Here is a 24,211-nt window from a genome sequence, read left to right on the forward strand (position 1 = left end):
ATTTAAAAAGGAAAAAATTGTATGCAGCGGCAAATGACTGTAAATCCAAGTGCTGGGTAGACAGTAGACAATCAGAAGGACTCCTAGGGCCTAATTAATAAACTCCAAGTTCATTGTGAGACTCTGTGTCAAAAAAAAAATAAGTTATAGAACAATTGAGGAAGACACCTGGACTCTACATGTATGCACATATACATGCCTGTGCATACACACAAACACAAACGTGTACCAAACAGAAGGATTATACATTTGTGTTGTATGTTATCATTGCTACCTTTTCCAGATTTCTTAACTCTCTTGACTCTACTTAAAAGCAGATTTACATAAACAAATGTTGCTTCTATTCCTTGGCTCTACTTCTGTCCATATGTACCAGAATCATTGAGATGGAAACCAGTCAACCTTATTTTCAAAGGATCCGAGATGTTTTGTTTTGTTTTGTTTTGTTTTGTTTTGTTTTGTTTTGTTTTGTTTTGTTTTGTTTTAAAGTACAAGCAAGGCTGAGAACCTCTGAGCCTGAATGACAACCAGCTTCATGGAGCTCTGTAGATCTGACTTGAAACCATCCTCTCACAATTCATAGTTGATTGTTCTTTTAATCTAACAATTAAAATTAAGTTATATAACTTTAATTTTTTAAAAATATTCTGTCGGTTGCTCATAACTCCTCTGCTCTGTGCCCTTGGAGGGGTGAGCACCTCAGAGCAGCAGGTCAAGTGTGCTGATGAAAGTAGACGCTGCCCTGGGTCTGCTGATGGCTCTTGCTAGGTCACTCTGGGGGAAGGGGTAGAATTAACCACTGATTCCTAATGTAATGTCATTTACTTCAGTGTCTTCCCCATAGGAAAATTACCTGATTCTCTATGATTTTTTAATTCCATTCCTTTAATTGCTTTTTTAAAAAAATTATCTTTTTAGACGATTGGGAATTTAGAAAAATCTAAAGGAAAATAATTTTTTTTCTTGTTTTAGCTCCCAGAAGTAGCTTGGTTTATACTCAGTACTTTTAAAAAAGCCTACTGAGTAATACAAAGCTACAGAGCTGAGATTGAAATGTGTGTGTGTGCTTGCATAAGCATGGGACAGATCAGAAAGAAACCCGGCAAACTGTTCCATCGACCATCTCAAGAGCCCAGGATCTGACTCACTACAGTTATGTTCTTAAGGAAGTGGGAGAGAAAATCAACTCCTAACCCATGTGATTGTGCTGTTTCTAAGGTTGTATCATAATCCTAGGTCGAAGGTATTCAATATTCTTTAAGATTAGCACTATATTATTAAAGAAAATGGAATACCCTATTACAGAACGGCTAGCCATGTTTAATTTCTCACATTTGCAAACAAGGCTTAAATTAAAATCTAAGTGCCTTTGTCTAAGCCTTCGATTACTTCCTGCAGACCATCGGAGGTATAGATGCTGCAAAGCTGCTGGATATGAATTGCTAAAATGCTTTTCAGAATGAAAACCCAATTTATACTTTTAGCAGGAGAATATTCCTATTTTATTTTACTGTAGTCAATGTATCAATGCAATTGTGCATGGCTCCTGGGGGAGATAGCATAAGAGAGAATGTTCAGTAAAGCTTTGAAACCAGTGTGCTTTCTGGTAACTTATCTTTTCCTCCCTACATTGCTGTTTGCTTTTGTTTTTCACAACACCCCTTTTGTGCGCTGAGGGAGCATTTACCAGGAAAATTAAAGACACAAACATCAGGCAAAGCACAAGAAGAGCTCGCCTGATGGCCTTCCCTTGCTTTGCAGGTCCACTGGTGGATGCATATCCTTTACTCACAGAAAAACAAAGAAGAAATGGCTTAATAAGACCGGCTTCCCTTTTAAAGAAGGCTCTGGGATAAGTGTGCTTAAATCAATGGAGAGAAAATAGAGCTTACTTAGAAACTGCTGGGCGCACACTTCAGTCAGCGTCTCTTTTAAAAATGGTCTGAAATCCCCTGTCAGCATGCCATTTAACCTGATGAGACCGTCAGTCTGGAAGAGTGGTTAGGTTTAAATGGAATGAGTCCCAGCATTTTCTCCAAGGCTCCGACTCTACATTATTCAAACCTTAGAAAAATGCAGGATTTCCCTGTAATTTGACATCTGAAAGGGGTACTGAGTAGCCAAGAAAAATTCAGGTACCAGGAGAATATGGTCAGCCTAAAACCTCAGCCAAGATGAACTCACAACATGAATGAGATAAGGGTGTGGGATTTACAGACATTGTCTGTAAATTTATTCTTTTTCGGTGAAAAATACAACAAACGATTGTAAAACACAAAGCAGACATGACACAATGCAAACACAAAATGTATTTTGCATGTAAGGAGAGTCCACAGGCAGCATGTCGGTGCTGGATGCCAATTAAACTCAACTCAGTAAACCTTACTGGATTATGAAGGTGTCAAGTCCAGCATAAGCAACACATCACACCAGTTTCTGTTTATTCGATTGCAGTATATGCCGACATATAGGTAAATTTTATGCATGTTAGTATTGGATCACATTTTCCTCCATTTCAAACTCTTGGTAGTTCAAGGTATAGTGGAAGGATCACATAAAATTGGTATCTACAAAGAAGTATTGGTATACAGAAAGGGGAACATAAACTCTAGTCACAGAAATCAAATATTTTCATTTAAGAAGGGATTAAAAAGGAAAGCTTAAGGGGGTGCAAGGATCTCCTGGGGAAGGGGAAATCTGATTTTACAGGTGCACTGGGGTCATTCGGGACTGGGGACAGGACGGATTCGATGTGGGGAGGGAGAAAATACTGGGAGAAACAACTGGAATTTGGGGTGAGGTGAAAACCTAGTGCAATGGAAATTCCATGGTATCTGAGAGTAACCCTAGAAAAGACCCCTGCTAATGTAGGACATGATGCCTGAACTAGCCATCTTCTATAACCAGGCAAGGTCTCAAGTAGAGGGATTTGTACACCAACCCAGTCACAAAACATCCGACCTGCAGATTGTCCTGCCTGCAGAGTATGCTGAGACCAGAGCCTGGCATGATGGTCCTCAGAGAAACCAGAGAGACTTCATCTAGCAACAGATGGGAGCAGATGCAGAGTCTCACAGCCAAACATTAGATGGAGCTCAGGGAGTCCTGCTGAGGAGTAGAAGGAAGGATCAGAAGAACAAGCGGGTCAGGGACACACCACAAGAACCACAGAATAAACTGAGTGGGACCCATGGGAGCTCACAGAAATCAGGGAACCTATAGGAGTCTGACTTAGGTCCTCTGCAAATGTAATGGCTGCGTAGTTTGGTGTTCTCATGGAAACCCTAACAATGGGAGCGGGGGTGGTCCCTGACTCTTTTGCCTACTTGTGGAATGCTTTTTCTCCTATTGGGTTGCCTCGTCCAGCCCTGATGTGATGGTATCTGCCTGGTCTTAATGTTGCTTATGTTTGGTTGATGTCTCAGGGAGGTCTGCTCTTCTCTGAGGGAAGGAGAAGGGGTGGGTCTGGGGAAGAGGGGAGGTGCATGGGTGGGTGAGGAGGACTGGGAGCACGGGAGGGACGGGAAACTGTAACTGGGATATAATATGTGAGAGAAGAATTTTAAAAATTTAAAAATAATAGAAGAGTACATAAACTCTAAAATTTAGAATTTGAGATAAGGACATGTCAGGAAGAAGGGGAAGCACAAGAAGATGTCACCAAGTTTTTATTCCAAAGGGAAGAGATGCAGGGAAAGATGAACAGCATCAGTCACAGCGACTAAGAAAAGCAAGCCAGAGAGCAAAGGGACAAGTCATGGTGCCCACGGAGGGAAGGTCCAGAAGCTCGTGGCAAGACAATTTAGGTATTAAAAAGACCTCTCTCTCTCTCTGGGGGGCAATTTGTAAAACAAGCTTCACGGTGAGAGACTAGAGACAGCTACTGAAACACTAGGATCAAAGAAAGAAAAATCAAAACTAGAGCAAACGTCATAGCAAGGATCCAAGGCAGAAGCAAGATGGCAACTCATCACTGCTGGGCTTTCAATGTGCTTAGATTTTTTGTGTTTTGAAGGAAATATTTATTTAACGATTATTTATTAAGCAATACCTGTCCATTGGGGGTGATAGGCTGTCACTGAAGAGCAGCCAAACAGAAAAAAATGACATCGATCCATATCCTATGAACAGAATGTCCATGGAAGGCTACAGACAGATCAATAGGCCACTATTACAGAGAGCGAGAGCTTTGTTAAGGCGAATACTCAGCCAGGACACAAAGCCAGATGGCAGTCCACAGAAGGCCTGGGCAAAGGAAATGCGTTGTCAGGAAGTCTCTCTTCACTTTAGCAAGCAGAGGCTAACCAGCTGGGAGGGAACAGACGGGCAGACACAGACACCAATGCTAACACAGCCGAGGGCCAGGCTGTAGCCAGGAGCACGGGACACAGACTGACGGGAAGGGGACTAAGAACTCAGCCTCCATTCACAATACACTGTTTCTACAAAATTAAGCAACTCCAATAGGACAATTCATACAATGTAATAATCATGGGCATACCTGCTAAATATTATAGTAAATGTTGATACATGATCCACACTTGTGAGTGACCATAGTACTTGATTTGCTTCTGTTACTTCTGTTAAGCAAATAAAATAAGTTGTTCGTTTGAACATTCTTTGAGTTGATCTGGGATGAAATGGACAGAAAAAGTCTAATTTGAAGTCAAGATTTATTTAGCTAATAAACATTGGCTAAGTAAGAACAGCAACACCAGGAAGTGCTCCAAGCACCTCATGCGTTAGGACATTGGAAGTCCCACAAACACTTCAGACATTATTTCCAATTTTAGCATGACAAAGAAATTGTTCATCTTCTTGTCACAGAGTAGTGAATACAGTATTCCCCAGTTTTATAAAGAGCTATGTGGTGGTAGCTCAAGCCTTTAATTCTAGAGCTTAGGAGGCAGAGGCAGGCAGATCTCATAGTGATAGTTGCAGGACAGTCAGAACCAGGTAGAGAGATCCTGTCACAGAAAACAAAACAAACTAAAACAAACAAGTAAATAAGAAAGAAAAATCTTATTTGTATTCTAGCAGAAACACTTGAAATATTAAATGATATGACAATAGCTAGTAGTGAGATTATAAAACATTATATTAACCTAAATATAATTCCCTCGACTCAAGCTAGGCCAAAAGTTATATAGACACAAATTTACCCAGAACCAGGAATACTGACTTTTACTACCCCCAAATCTAAAGAAAATATACAATTGTCGGCTGTATGCATCAGTCATTTCTGGAAACAAATCATGCTACATGAAAGAAATCTTCACACTGCTAAAACAGAATGTTCTGTAACCATGGTAATAGGGAGAGACAAAAATAAGCTTTGAACATTAATCAATATGCCAGTTCTATGAGTTTAGAACCACAGCCCTATATCCGAGGCTTGGTTACCAGCCCACTACGTGCACTAGCAAGAGAGCCGAGCATCAGTAAGTCAGGAACAGACCCACCCTGACTATGCCACTGACTACCCCAGGCACATCAACCTGAGACGGCGGTTTCTGCTGTTCACATCATACATCCACCTGTCTTTCAATATCTAATCCCAGAAACCTCCTTCTCAAGGGGGAAGCAGAATACCTTAAAGTCTGTTCCTCAACTGGCAAGAAACTGCTTGACTGATTGTGTGGGGTCAGCATTGCATTGCACATCAGCAAATAAGCAAGTCTGGAGTCTTACATGATTTTCAGCTATTAAATGGTGGCCTCTTCATTTACCAGAAATCATCCTGCTTCAGGTCTCAACAGCTACTGCACCTGGCATTCCTTCATTAATAAATGATTTTACTAACATTCTCTTGAGATGGGCCTTGCATCCTTTACACAATGTGATATATGATATGAAATCGTTTGCCTCACAGATCATGTTCATGTTGAAGGCTTCCAAAGCAATAATTACTTCATAAATAATTTACAAGAATAGAACTATATCTAAATAAAAAACGATGACGTACCAGGTAGAAATCACTAAGTTCTGAAGAACTAAAAGGATACTTCTTGACTTTCCAGTGTTTCTCGAGGCTCAAGGGGCTATCCAAGATACAGCATACAAAGGTTGAAAGATGTTTAAAAGTTTAAGGCATTTCACCTATTTCTACACCATGACCTACACAAAATAAATTCTGGATTGGCTAAAACTTACTAAGTATGAACAGAAAATTTTGTAAGATTAAATACAGACTTGATGGGTTTTTTTGAAGGACATTGTTACATGGTATTATGTAAGGAATTACTAAGCAAGAATAAACTGATTAATAAATGTATCTCAAGTAAACTGCAAAAGAAAGCCACAGAAATATCTAAAAAAAAAAAAAAAGTTAGAAGCCTGATCAAACACTGGAAAAAACAATGTACAGAAAATGGACACTACAGAAGAGTACTGTTCCGAAGAACAAGAAGGTCAGGAATGAAAGGGGAGGAACAAACAAACCCCCAGACTGCAGGACAAGCCACAAGAAAGGTCAAGATGAAAGAAACCAAGCGACCACAACAGGCAGTGACTACAGGGCATGTGACTGCTTTAGAAAACTATTATACAAGGGTCCGTACAGCCACTTTCACACTCTACAACTTCTTTTGAGAATTATATAGAGAGCCTTAGAAACACAAAAATTATACGTATCACAGATGTCCGTGATTACTTTTCTTTGTATGAACCCCTAAGATAGGCTTGCACACATATAAAGGCATCCAGCATGATTGAACCCGAAAAACAAAATCCGTATTGTCCATCAGAATGATTTATTTATACAAGGAATACTATACAGTTATTCAAATGAAGTAATGAGATACAAATGTCTGTGAGGGAGCTCTACCACATATGATGCTGAATTAAAATCAGACTTCAGAAGGATGCACATAACATGTCAATCTATTTCAGAAGGAGACACATAACGTATATCTATTTCGTTCTTCCAATAGAAAATGGCACCAGTTTCACAATGGTGATGAGTTCTGGGGAGGGAGAAAATTAAGTAAGAATGGAGCTTGACTCCATATTTAAATTTTATTTCTTAAAAGAGACAGAGGAATGTAACAGCACAAAGCAAAGATTTGGTGGATCCCAGCGGTGAGTAGAGGGATGTCCATTATCTACAGATTACAGGTCTGAAATCTGTCATAGTTAAGAGAAAGCATTTTAAATGAAAGCAAAAGTAGGAGAACCCATTACAATGGTGAATGTATGCAAAGGACACAAAACATAGCTGAGTCACTTAGCCTCACTTGTAACCGAAACGGGCCAAAAATTATTCCTAAATACTGATGCCCCTGTTTGGTTTTGTCCTTCCAACTTTCTAAACTTACATCGGATGTATTCCTTAAATTTCAAAACCCATATCATAAACAATAATGTTTAATAAACAAATCCTATGTGGTCATCATAATCCATGGTTCTCTTTTTCTTCCTACTCACAGACATAGATTGAATGGTAAGTAATTTCTGAACTCTTTTAATATGCAAGTTTTCATTTCAAGGAAAGAGTGCCTAAACATGTTGCTTTGCTTGTATATTTTGTATATATACATATATGTATATGTATATATGTATATATATGTGTGTGTGTATAATTATTTAGGATTGAATCAGCCTTTAATTTTATAGAACACAGTGCTCTTGATGTAATCAATATAGGAATCAATCAGCTGCCTCCATTAGGATGCTAATGCCCCTCTCTGTTGTGGAGCACTGCCTGCATTACTAGAGAGAAACATAATTTACTACTCCTTTGAGGTTTAGTATTGGAGGGGAAAAAAATTCATCTGCTTTCCAGCAGAATTCCCTTCTAAAGACAGTGTTTCAAGACACACATTTTAGTGAACAAATGAAACTACCGCAACAATGCCAAATCCAGAGAGACAAAGGCAGGCTGTAGAACACTGTGGTTTTCTTATTTAAAACACCATCTTTTTCAATAGGTTTTCTAAAGGGCCAGGGCAGCTTTAATTGGCTTATTTGTATGCTGAGAACACTGTTAGCTCAAGCTAAGATTTCCTGAACAGAAAAAAAAAAAAAAGAAGGAAAAAAAAGAAAGACAAAAGCTACTATTGTTTGATTCAGTCCTTTCGTACAAGCCAATTTTTCCTCTCAGCAAAACAAAAGGAATCAATGGAATACTGAAAAACAGGCTCATGGATGAATTCCTCACTAATTCTTTGCTTTTCAATATATTTTCCTTGCTTGCTTTAGCTCATGTTTCAAAGACAATGCTGTTTCTAATTTTTTTTAAAGAAAAACAGAAATAATTCTGTTCTGTAAAATACTTTGTAACAGAAACATACATGCACTTTTAGAATGGAAAAATAAAACCACACCAAAAAAAAAAATATCTAGTATCACATAAGACATTTCCTTTTCAGTTCACTCAACTTTTGCTAACAGAATGTTATAGAATAAAATTCAGTAAGATAAAATAATCATATTCCTACAATATTTCATTTCCTAAAAGGCATCCTTAGTATGTATATATAGTGGCAAGCATGAGGGTTTGTTCCTACAGCGCCAGGCTGGGAGGGCGAGGGGGGGGGGCTGCCATGCATTTATTGTTAGCCTGTATGTGCTACAACATGAACTCTCCTAAAACAAACAAACAAACGAATACCAGCCATAGTAATTATTTGATGAGTGTCCACTGAGTCCTAGGTGCATATATATCATCTCTACTACAATTCTGCCAATAGCTGCCATTATCCATATCTCTGGCTCTTTACTTGTAGTTCATCTTAAAAGCATAAGACATCATAAGAACTTGGATTCCCTGTGCCTACCTATGCCTTAGCACCCACATTCATGTTTTGAGCACCAAATTGCATATTCCTGAACGATTTCTCAGCCAGCTCCATCAAACACAGAAGCTTGTGCAAGTGTGCAGAGCCTGAGGTCGGTGCTGACATTAGCGGAGCCCAGCCTCACCACACCCCAAGTGGAGAGAGCTCTCATCTCTTCCTATGCTCAAAGTTCTTAAAAGCTCACATCTACCCCTTTCATCCCTACCCCACCTTAAAGCCCTACAGTGTTGAAGAGTTCGTTACTGTTCTATAAAGTATTCAAAAACAGCATAACTTTGTTACGCCTTTATGAGACAAAGTATAAACCTGGCATTTGGTGATTATTTAGGACGAATTAGTATACTAGTTTGCAGTGTATATTTAGAAATGTGTCTTATGAGTTTGAGACTCTTGAGCAGTATTTTAAGAAGGGGGGGGGGTGCAAGGGTTTCTATTTAGAAGAAAGAATCCTAAGGACGTCTAAATTAATCCTGTAGAGGGAGGAAAGGTAGAGGCGAGAAAAAGGAAGAAGCAGGAGGGAGGGTGCATGAGGTCATAGCCTGGACCAAAAAGTGACAAAGTAAGTGTTAATAGGATTTTTTTTTTAAAAAAAGAAGAAGCAGAAAGAAACAAAAATGTAGAACAGGGAAAGAACCTTCCTCAAGAAGGGCTCTTGACTTGGGAATGGCCCTTGGAGCTATTGCCATCAATGAAACTGACAGTCCTCAATCTCTAGGCTTATCCCAGGGCCAGTGAACTCGGCATCCCCCAGATACCATAATGCCATCAGCATTTGCCCTGACCTTGTAAGTCTGAAATAACCCTATTAATTAAAAAGCACTTTGGAGCCATTGGTGTGCTTCTCATGTAGCAGAAGACCAAGGAGATGCAGTCCAGAGCCTCACACTAATGAGCAGACAATTACCAATAAATCCCATTCAGCATATTTCTCAGCCACCTAACATTAGACATTGTGGGACATAAAATCAGTGAATAAATATATTTAATGTCTAAAGAAACTCACAAGCTTTAGAGGAGGAAAAAATGTAACCCTGGGAAGGGAGACTAATTTAAACAACTTATCAGACACAGACTCATCCAGTAGAGTCTCTCAGTCTTTTTTAGCTAATTGTGAGTCAGCAAATGTAATGGAGGCAGGATGATGGGCTTCTGCTGGAGTCAGGAATGAGAAAGAAGCAAGATAGGGCTGAAGGGAAGAAAACATCGACAGCTTTTTAAATCTGCCTGGCATAAAGACCATGTGGAAAATAACACAGAAATAGTTAAGACATTTTAGCCAACAGTTATACCAATCCAGGTGAGATTTGCTGGTGGGAATTCATCCTCATGAGGTATCCAATCAGGTGATTTACAAAAGCAACCCGAAAGGATGGAAGGCATCCAACCAGACCTTAAATACCCACTTCCATATCTGACCTTCCTCCTTTCTGCTCACAGAATCCCTGACAGCAGGTAAGGACCAAGGCTGACGTCACCAACTCCATCACAGACATGGGAGGAAGGGGAAGAAAAGAACAGTGCAGATGTGTATACATCCACCATGAAACTTATACACAGGGCAAGGGAAAATCGCCTGAGACTTGTGAAATGGTGACCAAACAAGAAAACAAGCAGGAAGCAAGGCAGAGAGTAATACAGCCAGAATACTGCCTTAAAGTATACTAAAGAATACTGCCTAATACTGGCATACCATACTGGGTAGGCATGAAGGTATAAATGTGCTATGTATACCAATGTAACAACCAAAGAGAATCTTAAGAATCCGCCACACACCCAACCTGTAAGACTCACCAGTAAGATTCATTTGTTATATTTTTTTCTTCACTGACTTTTTTTTACATCGTTCTTTTCCAAAGTTTGTAATAATGGTTGCATTTCAAAACTTATCTGCTGAAAAGTTAACTAGATATTGAGAGAAGGTAAGAAATTTTCAGAATGAAAACTCAGATGTGTACAATTTTCAAATGGCTCCGCAGAGTAAGGCTAGTCCGTGTGTGTGTGTGTGTGTGTGTGTGTGTGTGTGTGTGTGTGTGTGTGTGTGTAAAGATAGTAAGTAGATATGGTGACATTTTAACATATGCTCTATCTCTATAGTACTATAGTGTATGTGGATATCCACCATGTTGTTTCAATGTTTCCTCATATTTACAAGTATTTATTATAAACAATTGGTGGGAGGGCAAGTAAAGAGCTGATGTGGGCTAACAGGTTAGCAATACCGTGAAATTTTATCCTTAGATTAGAAATTATACTCCTTATGAAAAAAGCCAGGAAGATGCATAGCACAAGGTTATATGAATTAAAAGACAGAGACACAGGGAGACCTGATATATTATTACCAGAGTCCAAACATATGGAGCAGGATTTGGCCAGGGGGAAATGGCTGAGCAAATAAAACAGCAGGAACCGACACAAAAACCGCTGTCCCTACATATTTAAAAGCAGGAGGGAGAACCCCAGACTTCATGATGACTTCTGGTTCTGGGTAAGATGATTGATGGAACGATAGAAATAGAGGTCTAACAGGGTTAGGACGATGTCTTTCCAAAACTGTGCCAATTAATAACTGAATCCCAGCTATAAATAACAGTTCTCCCTGTCACTGGGGTGATGTGGTATAACCTTCCCCTTAGCTCCTGAAAGCCCAAAAGGACAACATACTATACGTGTGCCCTGAGAATCCTGGGCCCCAGCCTGAGGGAGAACAGCCGTAAACTGCCCATATGTTTCTCCAGGAAGCCACCTGCTTCATGTCTCAGCTCCCCCAGCCTGGAAGATTTACAGAACGTAATGGATTTTTTTTTCAAAATGTAGAAACTGAATTAAGGGGAGCCTTAAGTGCTGAAAGAAAAACTATACAATCTTTCTCTTCCCTTCTAAACCGTGAGGTTCATAATAATAGAGCTCATCTGCCATGTTTGAGCATCAAGACCCCAGGTATTCTTAAATGAATAGCTGGATAAAATTATATATATCATCAATGTGTACACCTTACAGTCAGTTTGAAATCTTTTATTCAGCACTAGAAATTTCCAGCTCTGTGGCCTTTTGCGTGAACACATCTGTAGCCTAACCTGAAACCAAACAAACTTCATGAATAAAATTCCTGATGCATCGTGGATCTTACGAGATGCCTCATTCAGCAGAAAGAGGCATTGAGATGCAGAAAACTGTACTTTGTATAAATTTCCATCCAATAATAAGCAATGAGATCTGGGGCTGCTGACTGGGAAAGAAGGCAAGTCGAGTGTTTTTATGAGGGTCAGCAGGCTGGTGCATGGCACAGAGAGACGAGAGACAGAGGAGTTAACAGACATCAAGACACTATCTGATTCTGTTAGGTTATGCAGAGGACCAATGTTCAGAATATAACCTGTGATCAAAGCTATAACACTCCAAAGCTTTTAACAGCTGAGAAAGATGTCTGCCATATGTTAGTGTGTTGGCTAGTTTCATGTCAACTTGACAGAAGCTGGAGTCATTTTGGAAAGGGGAAACATCAATTTTCTCATTTAAGCTTCACCCTGCTTCTAACCCATCCTCTCTGCTTCCTGGTTTGAAGAAACATGAACAGGCTATGCTGCATGCAAGGTCACCAGGAACTGGGGATCAGAACAAGCTCTTCCGTCCTTATAGTGTTTCTGTATTGGATTTTGTCACAGCCACGAGACAAGCAAGTAATACGGGTACCGTGCATGGTGTTTGGCAAACAGTAGCAACTCAGTAACTTTGCTTCAAAATAAAACCATTTAGGGCTGGGCATGTAGCTCAGTGTAGAGTGCATTAAGGCTCTGGGTTTGATCTTGCATACCAGTTTGAATCTTGGCTTTGGAGGCTGGACTGGTTGGTTGGTTGGCTGGTTGGTATTTTTTTCTGTTTGTTTTGGGGACCTCGTGTAGCCCAGGCTATCCTCAAATTCATCTTTCTCCTGCCTCTATTTCTCAAATGCTGTAATTACAGACATGTGCCTCTAAGCCAGCTTTAGCACAGCGTTTGTTTGTTTGCCTGCTTGTTTAAGAAGTCTGAGCACCCCTTTAATCCCAGCACTTGGGAGGCAGAGGCAGGTGGATTTCTGAGTTCGAGGCCAGCCTGGTCTACAGAGTGAGTTCCAGGACAGCCAAGGCTACACAGAGAAACCCTGTCTCGAAAAACAAACAAACAAAAAACAAATAAATAAACAAACAAACAAATAAATAAAGTCTGAGGGAGATATTGATTGTGCACAATGTGGTGGGAAACCTACACTCCAGTCTTAGACATAACGAAGCAGAAATACCTGTTGTATTCTCACATGAAGAGCTCAGGGAATCTTAGTATAGAAGGATTTAAGGACATTTAAGCATTTATGCACATCATGTATAGCATTTAAGGACACTGCCGTAGATGAAGTTACCTCATGAGAGAAAAAATGAGAGCAAAAAAAAAAGTAGTAAATAAAGTAGAAAATACAGATTTTTGTTGGTGAATATAAACATATTTAATAAGCATATGTTATAATACCCAATTTCCTTTCATGGTAATATTAATATGTAAATGCAGTTTTTCCATTTAATCATTAAATAGCAAATTGATAAAGAGTTACAGATTTTCTGCATTTCTGCTAAGCAGTGCTGATGGGAGAAGGAAGGGGAGAAACTGAGTCAAGACATTTTCCTCTGCCTTTGTCAAGCCTGCGTCTGAGCCACTAGATGCACGCTGGACCCGCACAGTCTCTACACTCCTTACATACAGGAATCGCTGGGAGCGAAATGTCTACAAGCTCCAGGATTTCTCAGGGACATCTCCATCCTTATGACCTTTGTGTCTGCTCCCCACATTATCTGAAGCTGCAGTTAGAACGGGGTCTCAACACACTATTGTTGATCTTCACATTTCCCTATTTGGACTTTCAAATGCAAGAGTAACTTCTACAAGATACATACAGTCCTCGAAACAGAGGCAGCCACACAGCGCCTCTGCTCCTCACAGCATTAGCTTTTCCAAGTCCATTAGTTATTCCTGAAAGCTGAAAAGGCGTGAATGTAAAAAGTAAGAAAAATATGCTCCGCTGAATTTAAAGATGGTGTTAGTTCCAAAGCCTGGCGCACTGCTTGCGGCAAAAAGCGCTGGTTAAATTACAGATTTAAATCTTTGTGCCCTGACGTTACTACTTAGACCTGCAAATGGTTTAAAGACCAACGCTTAATAAATTAAGTATTAAGTTTCATAGAAGCCTTCTATGGGAATGTCTAGTGGCTGGGACTAGCCCTTATTTGCTCAAACTGTTTGGGGCTGAGACTCAGGGCTGTCAGATTCTGAAGACCAGAGCCATCACCACAGCCTATATTAAGGTCATTCACTCAGTCTCAGTGACTGTCCTTCTGTGAGATAGCCAAGTGAGGAGTTTACAGCTACTACCAAAGTAACAGGTTTTGGGGTGTAAGGTGCCTCTAACAGGTTACCGCAGAACGGAGTCTATACATAAACCAATTCAAAGTCATATGATTTATCAAAGGGGCATTATATATTGGCACCCATTGTTTAAATACAAATGAAAAAACAACTCTGAAAGAACTGACCATAGGGCTAGGTCTTAAGAAATTGCTGTTTTTAAGCCTGCTGGAGGGACTGCTTATATTTCTATCAAGCATTCATATTGGACTCAATACTTTTGCAAATTTAATAGAAAAATTCACACGTTGAGAAAGCATAAAATATCATTTGAGTCTGAATGATGCCTTTGTTCTTTTCCAAATGAAATTTGGAAATTTTCCCATTTGGAAATATTTAACCAGGGCAGGTTTCCTTTCTTTTTTTTTCTTTTTATTATTATTAATCATTTTATTCATTTACATCTGAAATGTTATTCCCCCTTCCACGTTTCCCCTCCACAAACCTCCCATCCCATCCCATCCTTCCTCCCCTTGTTTCTATGAGGGTGCTCCTCCACTCACTCACCCACTCCCACCTCACTCCCTATAATGGGGCATCAAGCCTTCACAGGACCAGGGGCCTGCCCTCCCACTGATGCCAGATGAGGTTAGGCAGTTCCTAACCTTTGGAGTACTAGGAATTTCCCTGAAATTCTCTGAAGCACTGAACACTAGTCAGCTGATGATGTGTCCCGCTTAAGGTTCTCTCGAGCCCCCCATACACTCTACTGGCTCCCTAGAACCTATGCAGGATAAAGGACACAGAGGCAAAACAATCCAAAACAGAGAGCAAGTTAACAATGCCTAAAGTAGGGCTGTGGAATCCTTCACATACACAAGAAGAAAGGATCCATCATGGAGGGTGCTTTTCTACTTGGGGCCACTTAAGTCACTAGACAGTCACATAGCATCAAATGACCTCTCTGTGACTTCCCGATGTTCTCTTCCCTCACTGGACAAGTTTCTTGAGTCATAAGACCCTCTTCCCTACGTGAAATGCTGTAGTACAGAAACAATTTATAAACCCACTTTCTTTTGATTCGTAAACTTGAACCAAATGTTAATGAATGTTTTAAATTATAGTAAAAACTCACTCTCTCATATTTGCTAAGAATTAAATTAGATTATCACTAATTATTTTTACTGTCTTATTGGCTATGGTATGCACCAGGTGATACAATTTTTTGAAGGACCTGTCTCAGTTCATATTAGTCACTTTTCAAAAATCTCCAGAAAAATCTCTTAAGACATTTCCATTCTAGTCCCAGAGGCCCTGGTTCCCAGAACACTTTTAAAACCCAGGCCCAGGTACAAGCTACAGGAGAAATGCCTCAGATTTTTTAGTTATTTTTAAGTTTTTATATTGCTTCACTATAAACAAAATTTAAAAAGATTATTTATTTCATACATTACTGTAGTTCTCTCATATATAATTATAACAAAAGTAGAACTTCAATTAATACAAAGAAACACTGAGCCAAACATACTAGTTTATCCCTATAATCGCAGCTACGTGGGAGGAAACAAAACAGGAAGGTTGCAAGTTCAGGGCCAGCCACCACAACTTAGTGGTAGTCTATCTCTAACTAAACTAAATAAAGACTAGTGTAGTTGACACACTTTCCTGGAATGCTCCATCCTTTGGAACACGGAGTGAAAGAAGGAAGGAATTGAAAGGGAGGGAGGAGGAGAAGGAAAAGTTATATAAACCATAGCTTTTCTACTAAACTTCCAGAATCCAACAGCACAAATATATTATAAAATATAATTTAGGGCCGGGTATGGTAGTACATGGTTTTAATCCCAACACTGAGAAGGCTGAAGAAGGTGACTCTCTGTGAATTTGAGACCATTCATATCTACATAGTGAGTTCCAGGCTAGACAGGGTTACATAGTGAGACCCTGTCTGAAAACAAACAAAAAACCAGAGGACCAGGCAAGGTGACAAGGCCTTTAATTCTAACACTTAGGAGGTAGAGGCCAGCCTGCTCTACAGAGTGAGTCTCAGGACAGTCAGGGTTACACCAAGAAACCATGTCTCAACAAACAAACTAACTAATTAATTTAAAAAATTTAAAAAGCAGAGGATAAAATATAATTTGTGTAGTACTTAATTTAGGGAGCAAAATTGTCTTTAAATGTATATATAACCTTGGAAACACATATTCCTCTAAATAAAAATAAGTAGACATATTTTTACTTCAGGGACACATATTTAATTAGTCATATTTTCATTTCACAACAGTGCTTTACCATTAGCCCATATACAGTCTACTTTACTAATTTAAGTAGCTGGATGTGCTTGCGATTTTTGATGCTATTTCTTCCTTTACGTGGTCTCTGTCTATTTCACGTTTACAGTATAGTCATTTGGTAACCCTGCCAACCCTGCCTTGATCACCCAGACATTTACAAACCAATCCTGGTAGCGCAAATATGACAGAAGCAGAGCATGTGTTCATGATTTTGAAGAAATATAACCCATCTAACCATACTGAGCCACATTCAGATAAGTTAATTTGGACTGTTTCCCAAGAAACAAGGGGGCAGGCAGAGGTAGCGTGCGTCACAACATCCAGTGTATCTGCACTCTCTGGTCGGCTTCTGAATACAATCTGCACAGTAGGGAAAATAAATTTTCTAGTATATCTAATTAATAATCTACTAGAGCTTGTTATATAATAATCTATTGTATCTAATTAATAATCAGAGGTCTACTTAGCCCTCTGATTTGTTGCTGTCACATCCCTAATTACAAAACAAAAGGACCAAGAAGCACAGGAACAGATCTGTCTGTTGGAATAGTACCGTAAAAGGCTGAAGCGTGGACAACTTCACACTTCACCTAAAGCAGGTAATTCAGATACAAGCCAGGCCTCCAGACCCTGAGCCCTGAGATGAAGCCTATAAGCTCTATATAGCCTACATGGCTAGAGCTCCCAGCTGGCCAAATGATCTCTAGCTTTCTGGTCCACAGACAGGAATGATAATTAGCTTGACCCAGTAAGCAGTCTGAATTTCAGCAGAACAAATGAATTTAAGATGTATCTATTAAGCCAAGGGTAGTGGTGCATGCCTATAATCCCAGCACTCAAGAGACTGAAGTGGGAAAATCATAAATCCAAAGCCAGCCTGAGCTACATAAAGAGATAGAGTTTTTTAAAAGGAAAACTTAAATAAATACATGCTTTGTAAACAACATTTTTTTACTAAAATTTATAAATTTAATTGAATTTCTAAATTCAATTTTCTAATATTGAAGTACAATAGGCCCTGCTTCTGACAAAATCTTATTTAAATTTTAAATGATCTCCTCAAGGGCTGTAAAACCCAGAAATTTACTGTGGGGAGTGGTGGTCAGCATGTTAAAAAGAAACTGAAATGCCATTTATAATGAAATTAATTTCAGATCCGTGTAAAATGTAAAACCTCAACATAAAGAATGGCTTCATGGACTCAAGATGCTGAGAGACATCACATGTTACTGAGGCCAGAGGCCGGCTTGGCTTCATTAGGTACTGCGGCAAGTGTGACATGCTGGAAATGACAGAAAGTGACTGCCACTTCTCAACCCCTGCCCTCCATGAAAGAGCATTGGGAATCCCTCACCCATTTTATGCCCAAGTCAATGTGCTTATGTTCTCAGGCACCATCAAGCAGATTTAAGAATGCAGCCTAATAAAAATATGGGCAGCCATAAAAAGCATTTAATGTGCACAGAGATCTATTGCCTTGGACACCTAGATGATATGGTCACTAAAGGCCAGTTCAAAAGGCATCCTGAAATAGAATCTTTTATTTTGATTTGGTTTTGGTCTTGGTTTTTTGGTTTTTGTTTTTTTTGGTGTTTTGTTTTGGGTTTTTTGTTTTGTTTTTTTGTTTTGTTTTGTTTTTTGAAACAAGGTCTCCCGGTGTAGCCCTTTGTAGATCAGGCTGTCCTCAAACTCACAGAGATCCTCCGGCCTCTGCTTCCAGAATGCTGGGATTAAAAGCATGCATTACCACCATCCAGCCCCAAATAGAAGCTGTTTGCCTAGCTTATGTTTCTTCCAAACACTTAAAGGTGGGGCTTTCATAGTTTTAGCATCTTCTAGGTAAGTGTTCCTAAACACGTGTACTATCGATTGTAGATGAGAATCACTGTGCTTATTGTCTAGCTAAGGCAATTTGGACAGAGGAAATCTAAACAGTACACTAGGCCAAGCAAATGAACAATAGTTCTGTGGCTGTCCCAGCGAGACAGAACATTGAAAGAGGATCAAGTTCAATATTTGTATTCTTGAGGGAAGAGTTTTGTCTCAGAAAAAAAATAATATTTGGTGATGAGTCATATTAATGAGCATGGCAAAACTAACTGCCCTCAAACTTAACACAGTAACATGTGTTTCTCAACCTGCAATCAGCATCCACTAAATGTTCCCTTTGGTTATTAAAATCCTGGAAGGAAATCAGAATCACCCATCTGGGAATGTGGCCTTTACAGCATGAGTACTTCTGAATGAAACCATCTCTGATCTTACTCTTCCTACTGGTGTTCCAGATTCCTTGATTACAAGTAAACAGACATGTGTTTACAAATGGGAGATTTAAATAGGAAAGAAAATGATGACTACTAGAGACCAAAGAAAGGCAGGAGTTCCAGGACAGCCAGGGCTACACAGAGAAACCCTGTCTGGAAGAAAGAAAGAAAGAGAGAGAGAGAGAGAGAGAGAGAGAGAGAGAGAGAGAGAGAGAGAGAAAGAGAGAGAAAGAGAAAGAGAAAGAGAAAGAGAAAGAGAAAGAGAAAGAGAAAGAGAAAGAGAAAGAGAAAGAGAAAGAGAAAGAGAAAGAGAAAGAGAGAAAGAGAAAGAGAAAGAGAAAGAGAAAGAGAAAGAGAAAGAGAAAAAGAGGAGAAGAGAAGAGAAGAGAAGAGAAGAGAAGAGAAGAGAAGAGAAGAGAAGAGAAGAGAAGAGAAGAGAAGAGAAGAAAGGGGGGAGAGAGGGAGGGAGAGAGAGGGGAGGGAGGAAGGAAGGAAGGGAGGGAAGGAAGGAAGGAAGGAAGGAAGGAAGGAAGGAAGGAAGGAAGGAAGGAAGGAAGGAAGGAAGGAAGGCAGGCAGGCAGGCAGGCAGGCACAAGGGGACAAAGCAAACCAAATGTAGCAGATGCGAAGAAAGCTACAACATTTTATTATATGTTGGAATCTTGCTAAGAGTACAATTTTAGAAACTACAAAGGTGAAGATGGACATGTTCCCTTGCTTGGCTAGAGTTAACTATTTCATTATGTGTATCAGAATATCAGAGTTCTTTAGGTACGTTTTTCATACAAAAGTAATTTCAAGTCAAGTTAAAAGAAAAGTGTGAGTAATTCGGTAATTTAACTAATCACTAGATTATGTGAGCTAGACCTCAGCTACACAGAATACTGGGTAATATCCAAATATTAAAGTATAGCATTAGACCCAGCCATTCCAGTCCTACACATTTCCGAAAGATACATAAGAAGTACATTCATCCAAAGACGTAAGGATGTAGCAGCGTCAGTCACTAGAGAAAACCTAAATAATCATAACAAATGAAGCAATAAGCCGAACTCTCAATTCTCAAAATGGAATACTACTCATCAATAAAGAGAAGTAAACTACTAATGTACTGGAAAATTAATGAAATTAATAAAAAAATATTCTAAAGCTAAAAGAGCTAAACACAAAAGATGAGGTGATAGGGCAATCTGTACTTGAAGTTCTGTAAAATGAATACTTAATTGAGAATGAAAACAATCAAAACAGCACAGAACTCTAGATTCAGGACAGGGTAACTTAGGAAGGAGACAATGGAGAACTTTCCACTGTGATACAGACATCGGATGTCTACTGGTTAGATGCAAAGAGCTATCTATCAAAAGAGTGTGGTGAAGTGGACATTTACATATGTGTACCTGTCACTGCAAAAAAGAACTGAAAAGGAAGATCCATGAATTAGACATGGTTAGATGTGTGGGGGCAATACTGGCAGAATTTTGAAACTAAGTGACTGGTACAATCTATCATGCTGTCATAGATAGATAGATAAATATAAATAGATATATAGATTAGATATAGGTATAGGTATAGATATATTTTTCAAAATATATCTATATCTCCAAAATACATGATTAAAAATTTTCAGACCAGAAAAATTATGCTTCTCAGCACTCTGTGTGCAAGGACGCTTGTGAAGAGGCACGGAGAGCCCCGCCTCCGAGCTTCTCATGGGGAATTTAATACCACTCATTATTTTCTCCACTCCCCTTGCCTCCAGCTCCACATGTCTCCTACCTAATGGGCCATCAGAGTGAATATGATATGGCTGTTTCAGCTGCCACCACCTCCCAAATTAATTCTTTGCTAGTCCCTCACATAGCTATTTCTAGCAAACACTGGGCACAGATGGGGAAATCAGGACTTCTGCATATGCTCGAGGGAACGAAGGGACATGGCAGATCCCAGACTTGGCCTTTCTTTTCTTACCACTCTCTAAAGACGATATTCCGTAAGTTAATGAGAAGCAGAACCATAGTTTTTAAAATTCTGATATTTTGACGTAATACATTCCTTTTTTTTTTTAACCTTCCTTACTTCTCAACAACACAGGGAGATTTTCAGAAGAGTGAAGTTCAGAGAATAACAACAAAGGCTGATGGTCAATGTCTTTGCTAAGATATCACTCAATGGGCTTTAGTTATCTAAATTTTGCCTAAGGGGAAAAATCAGTTTTCACTTTTCATGTCCAAGGTGTGGTACCTGCCACACAGAGGCAGAGGGTAGATCAGGCGCAGTCACACTATTTAAAGGTGTAATACATTAATACCGACCTAGGTCACAAGAGGATTATAAGTGTACTTAGGTTAGGAATCTTGTTGACAAAACCTAGGAATTGCCTCAATATCAGTATCAATTAGTTCTGTATGGACAGCCTAAAACAAACACTGGACCTAGCTAACATTAAAGATCTAAGATTATACAGTGTACCGTCTGTACTTACAAATCTTTTCATGTAACATTTATTTTTACACAAATTCCAACAAAGAACTTTAGCAAACACTTGGGAAATGAGCGCTCCCTGATGCAGCATGGTCATCCGCCTCTGCACTCACTCATCCAACAAACAGATGAGTGTGTAGACGGGTGCTCTTCTAGGTGACAGAAGAACAGCAGTAAGCACAACAAAGTCTATGCTCTAGTAGGCTTACTGAGGAGGGTCTGTGGCATGACTCAGCAGGGGAAGGGATTGCCACCAAGCCTGATGACCCGCGTTCAATTCCCAGGGACCATGTGTTTGGAGAACCAGCTCCTGCAAGTTGTCCCCTCTCCTCCTCATACATGAGTTCTGTGTCACCTACACCAGCACACCCATACATGTGTTCACAAAAACAAACAAACAAATAAATAGGTTCCTTTAAAAGACTTGTGCTGAGGATAGCAGGTGAAGGGTCAGGGGTGGGGATAAACCAGGGCATCAGAGGCTGCAGGTTAGGACTCATCCCTAGCCACTTGAGCTTCAGAACTCCTACAGAGAAAGCAGGAAGTGCAAAAGTCTGGCACCTGAACCCATTGCATTGCAAATGAAAGAAGCTTTTGGATGAGAGGCATCAAGGCAAGAGCTGCAGGAGATAGAAACCAGAGGGGCCAGGGGGTTTTATAGAAATGTCTATGTGGGTAAGAAACAAAGGCTGGAGTGAGACCACCTCACTCTGGAGATCACAATGAGTTCATGGGGCATCTTAACTTCATCTGTGCATGGGCTGCATCACTGTTTAACACACCATCCCAATAACTGGCTGTACTCGACTCAGTTGTTCTTGTTGGCCTCCGTGGGGGGTTAGAGTGTTTGAGAAAGACACAGCAGCTTGGCTGCTCTTTAGACCTTAGTGTGAACTGCTGGACAGCAAATCCTTTACCTCAATTAACCTAAGTCAAACAGGAATTGATGGCTTCCGAAGTAATCATCCTTTTCCAAACATCCCTCACAATTACAGAAAAGAAATGGTTTCACTTTCATTCTAAATTCAAAAGTTTCACATTATTGCAGTTATTCATAATGCCCATGAGAACACAAAATGCCATGGTAATCAAACCCATTTCGCTCCTGTAAGACAAAAAATATCAGAAACCATGAAACTCACCCACACTCTCCCAGGCTCCCATTACACTGATCATGCAAGAAATCACTTTTGCTATGAAAACACAATCTCCAGCTTTAACATAATAAACCTCATGCACTCCACGCCACTAACGCTTTCAGGTACTAAAAACCCAGTAAGAACCAAAGAACTGCATACCTTTCCATTCTATCCACCTTTGAGTGCTATTAATCGGTTTAAGGGGGGGGGGTGTCAGAAATGCATGTCTTCCCCTGTGCACTTTGGTGATTTCATCCCATGCTCAAAGCACTCCAAGAAATTAAATCATCCGGGCTGTGTCATGAATCACAGCTGGCATGCCTCTGAACTGCTCTCCGATGATGAGCAAGCAAGATAATCTAAGACGTTGATTCCACTCTACAGAATTTCATTTTTAGCATCTTCTATAATGCTACTAGGCAGATTTTAAAACAAAAATATCAGTGTTAGAACACTCACTCATCTAGGGTTTGTGAAACCTCAGCCCACTACCCAGAAAATTGGTGGGGTTTTGTTGTTGTTGTGTTTTGTTTTCATTTTTTAAAAAGTCCCCCCTTTTTTTTCCCCAAAGCCCAGACATAATTTAAAATGTAAAAGGTAACTAAGTGGATTGTGGGCTGGGTAAAAGCTATTTAAACAGATAACCTAGCTCTTTGCTCTCCGGAGAGCTTTACCTGAGGGAGGGGGAAACAGAAAATAGAGGACTGTGATAGTCATATAAACTACACCCGTATCTCATCACCCCTACCGAATGAGTCAAGAGATGGCTCATTTAAGTTACACTACAAGGAGATTCCCCTCAGGGGGAGGGGCTGGTTATGCTACCCAAGCACCACTCCAAGCTACCTGTCTCCCTCCCACATCCCTTCCTTCAACTACAAACTCCTGTTTCATTTTTTTTCTTTCATCTTATTGTAACAAATGCATTTTTCCCTGTTTTTGCAAGCCACCTTGGATCTTTCCTGGGGTAAGAAGAAAAATATAAAGAAATAGAGATTCCCCCCCCCCCACTTCCCCGGTTCTAAATTTAAATACAGCAGGCAGGGAGAAACAGTGCAAAAGCTGTGTGGGTGTACATGGCAAGACGGTTTGCTCAGTATCTAGGAGAGGATAGAGAAGAGAATGCTAAAGGGATTTGAGAGCGCGTGTGTGTGTGTGTGTGTGTGTGTGTGTGTGTGTGTGTAGAAAGAAGAGGGAAAATAAGATTAGTGGAATAGTGGAAACAGGCACCCATCTTGACCATCCTTACGGTCCACCCCCTCCCCACCTCCCCAGCCCCCGACCCTTCTGAAGCCCACTGCAGTGCTCTGCGGGGAAGATTTCCCACCCGAGCAAAGAGCCAAAGGCCGAACGGGCAACCTGGGAAGACGCGGAGGAATTGAGACCAGCAGATAGGCTAAGCGGAGACGAGAAAGGAGCTAAGAATCCCGGGAAGCCAGACGCGATCGCTGGCACAGAAGAAGTAAAGCAGGGCTGGGCTACCGAGACGTACCTGGAGCCACCAAAGTAGAGGATGCCCCAGGCACCTCTGGCCTCTCCTCCTCTGCCTCCTCCCGCTGCTTTTGCTCTTGCAGCTGCTGCTGCTGCTGCTGCTGCTGGATGAGGCTGAGGTCCGAGCGACTGAGTTCGGCTCTAGCGGCCGCGGGGACCAGCCGCGCCTTCAGCAGCACCGCGGCCAGGCCGAGGAGCAGGGCGCAGGAGACGCGACGGCAGAGCCTCGCCATGGCGAAGAGCCAGGGAGCCACGGAGGCATATTGCGGGGCTGCGGGAGGCGGCGGGCGCCAGGGCTGCGGAACCCGGCCGCGCCCGCTCGCTCGCTCCCCCTCGCGCCGTCTGCGGTGCACAGCCTCGGAAGGAGGAGG

General features: G+C 40.5%; 1 protein-coding gene across 2 annotated transcripts in view; it reads right to left on the reverse strand.

Moving 5' to 3' along the window:
* Fam171b (family with sequence similarity 171 member B) overlaps window positions 1–24,211 on the reverse strand; it is a 55,631-nt gene extending 31,420 nt beyond the window's left edge. For both annotated transcript variants that reach the window (XM_085834736.1, XM_021156473.3), the window contains exon 1: window positions 23,842–24,211. In XM_085834736.1, the coding sequence (XP_085690862.1) occupies window positions 23,842–24,073 (232 nt within the window). In that variant the 5' untranslated portion in view covers window positions 24,074–24,211. The remainder of the gene's footprint in view (window positions 1–23,841) is intronic.

Source organism: Mus caroli, unplaced genomic scaffold (assembly GCF_978045245.1).
Source record: "Mus caroli unplaced genomic scaffold, Mus_caroli_1 scaffold_2, whole genome shotgun sequence".
Classification (NCBI taxonomy): Eukaryota; Metazoa; Chordata; class Mammalia; order Rodentia; family Muridae; genus Mus; species Mus caroli.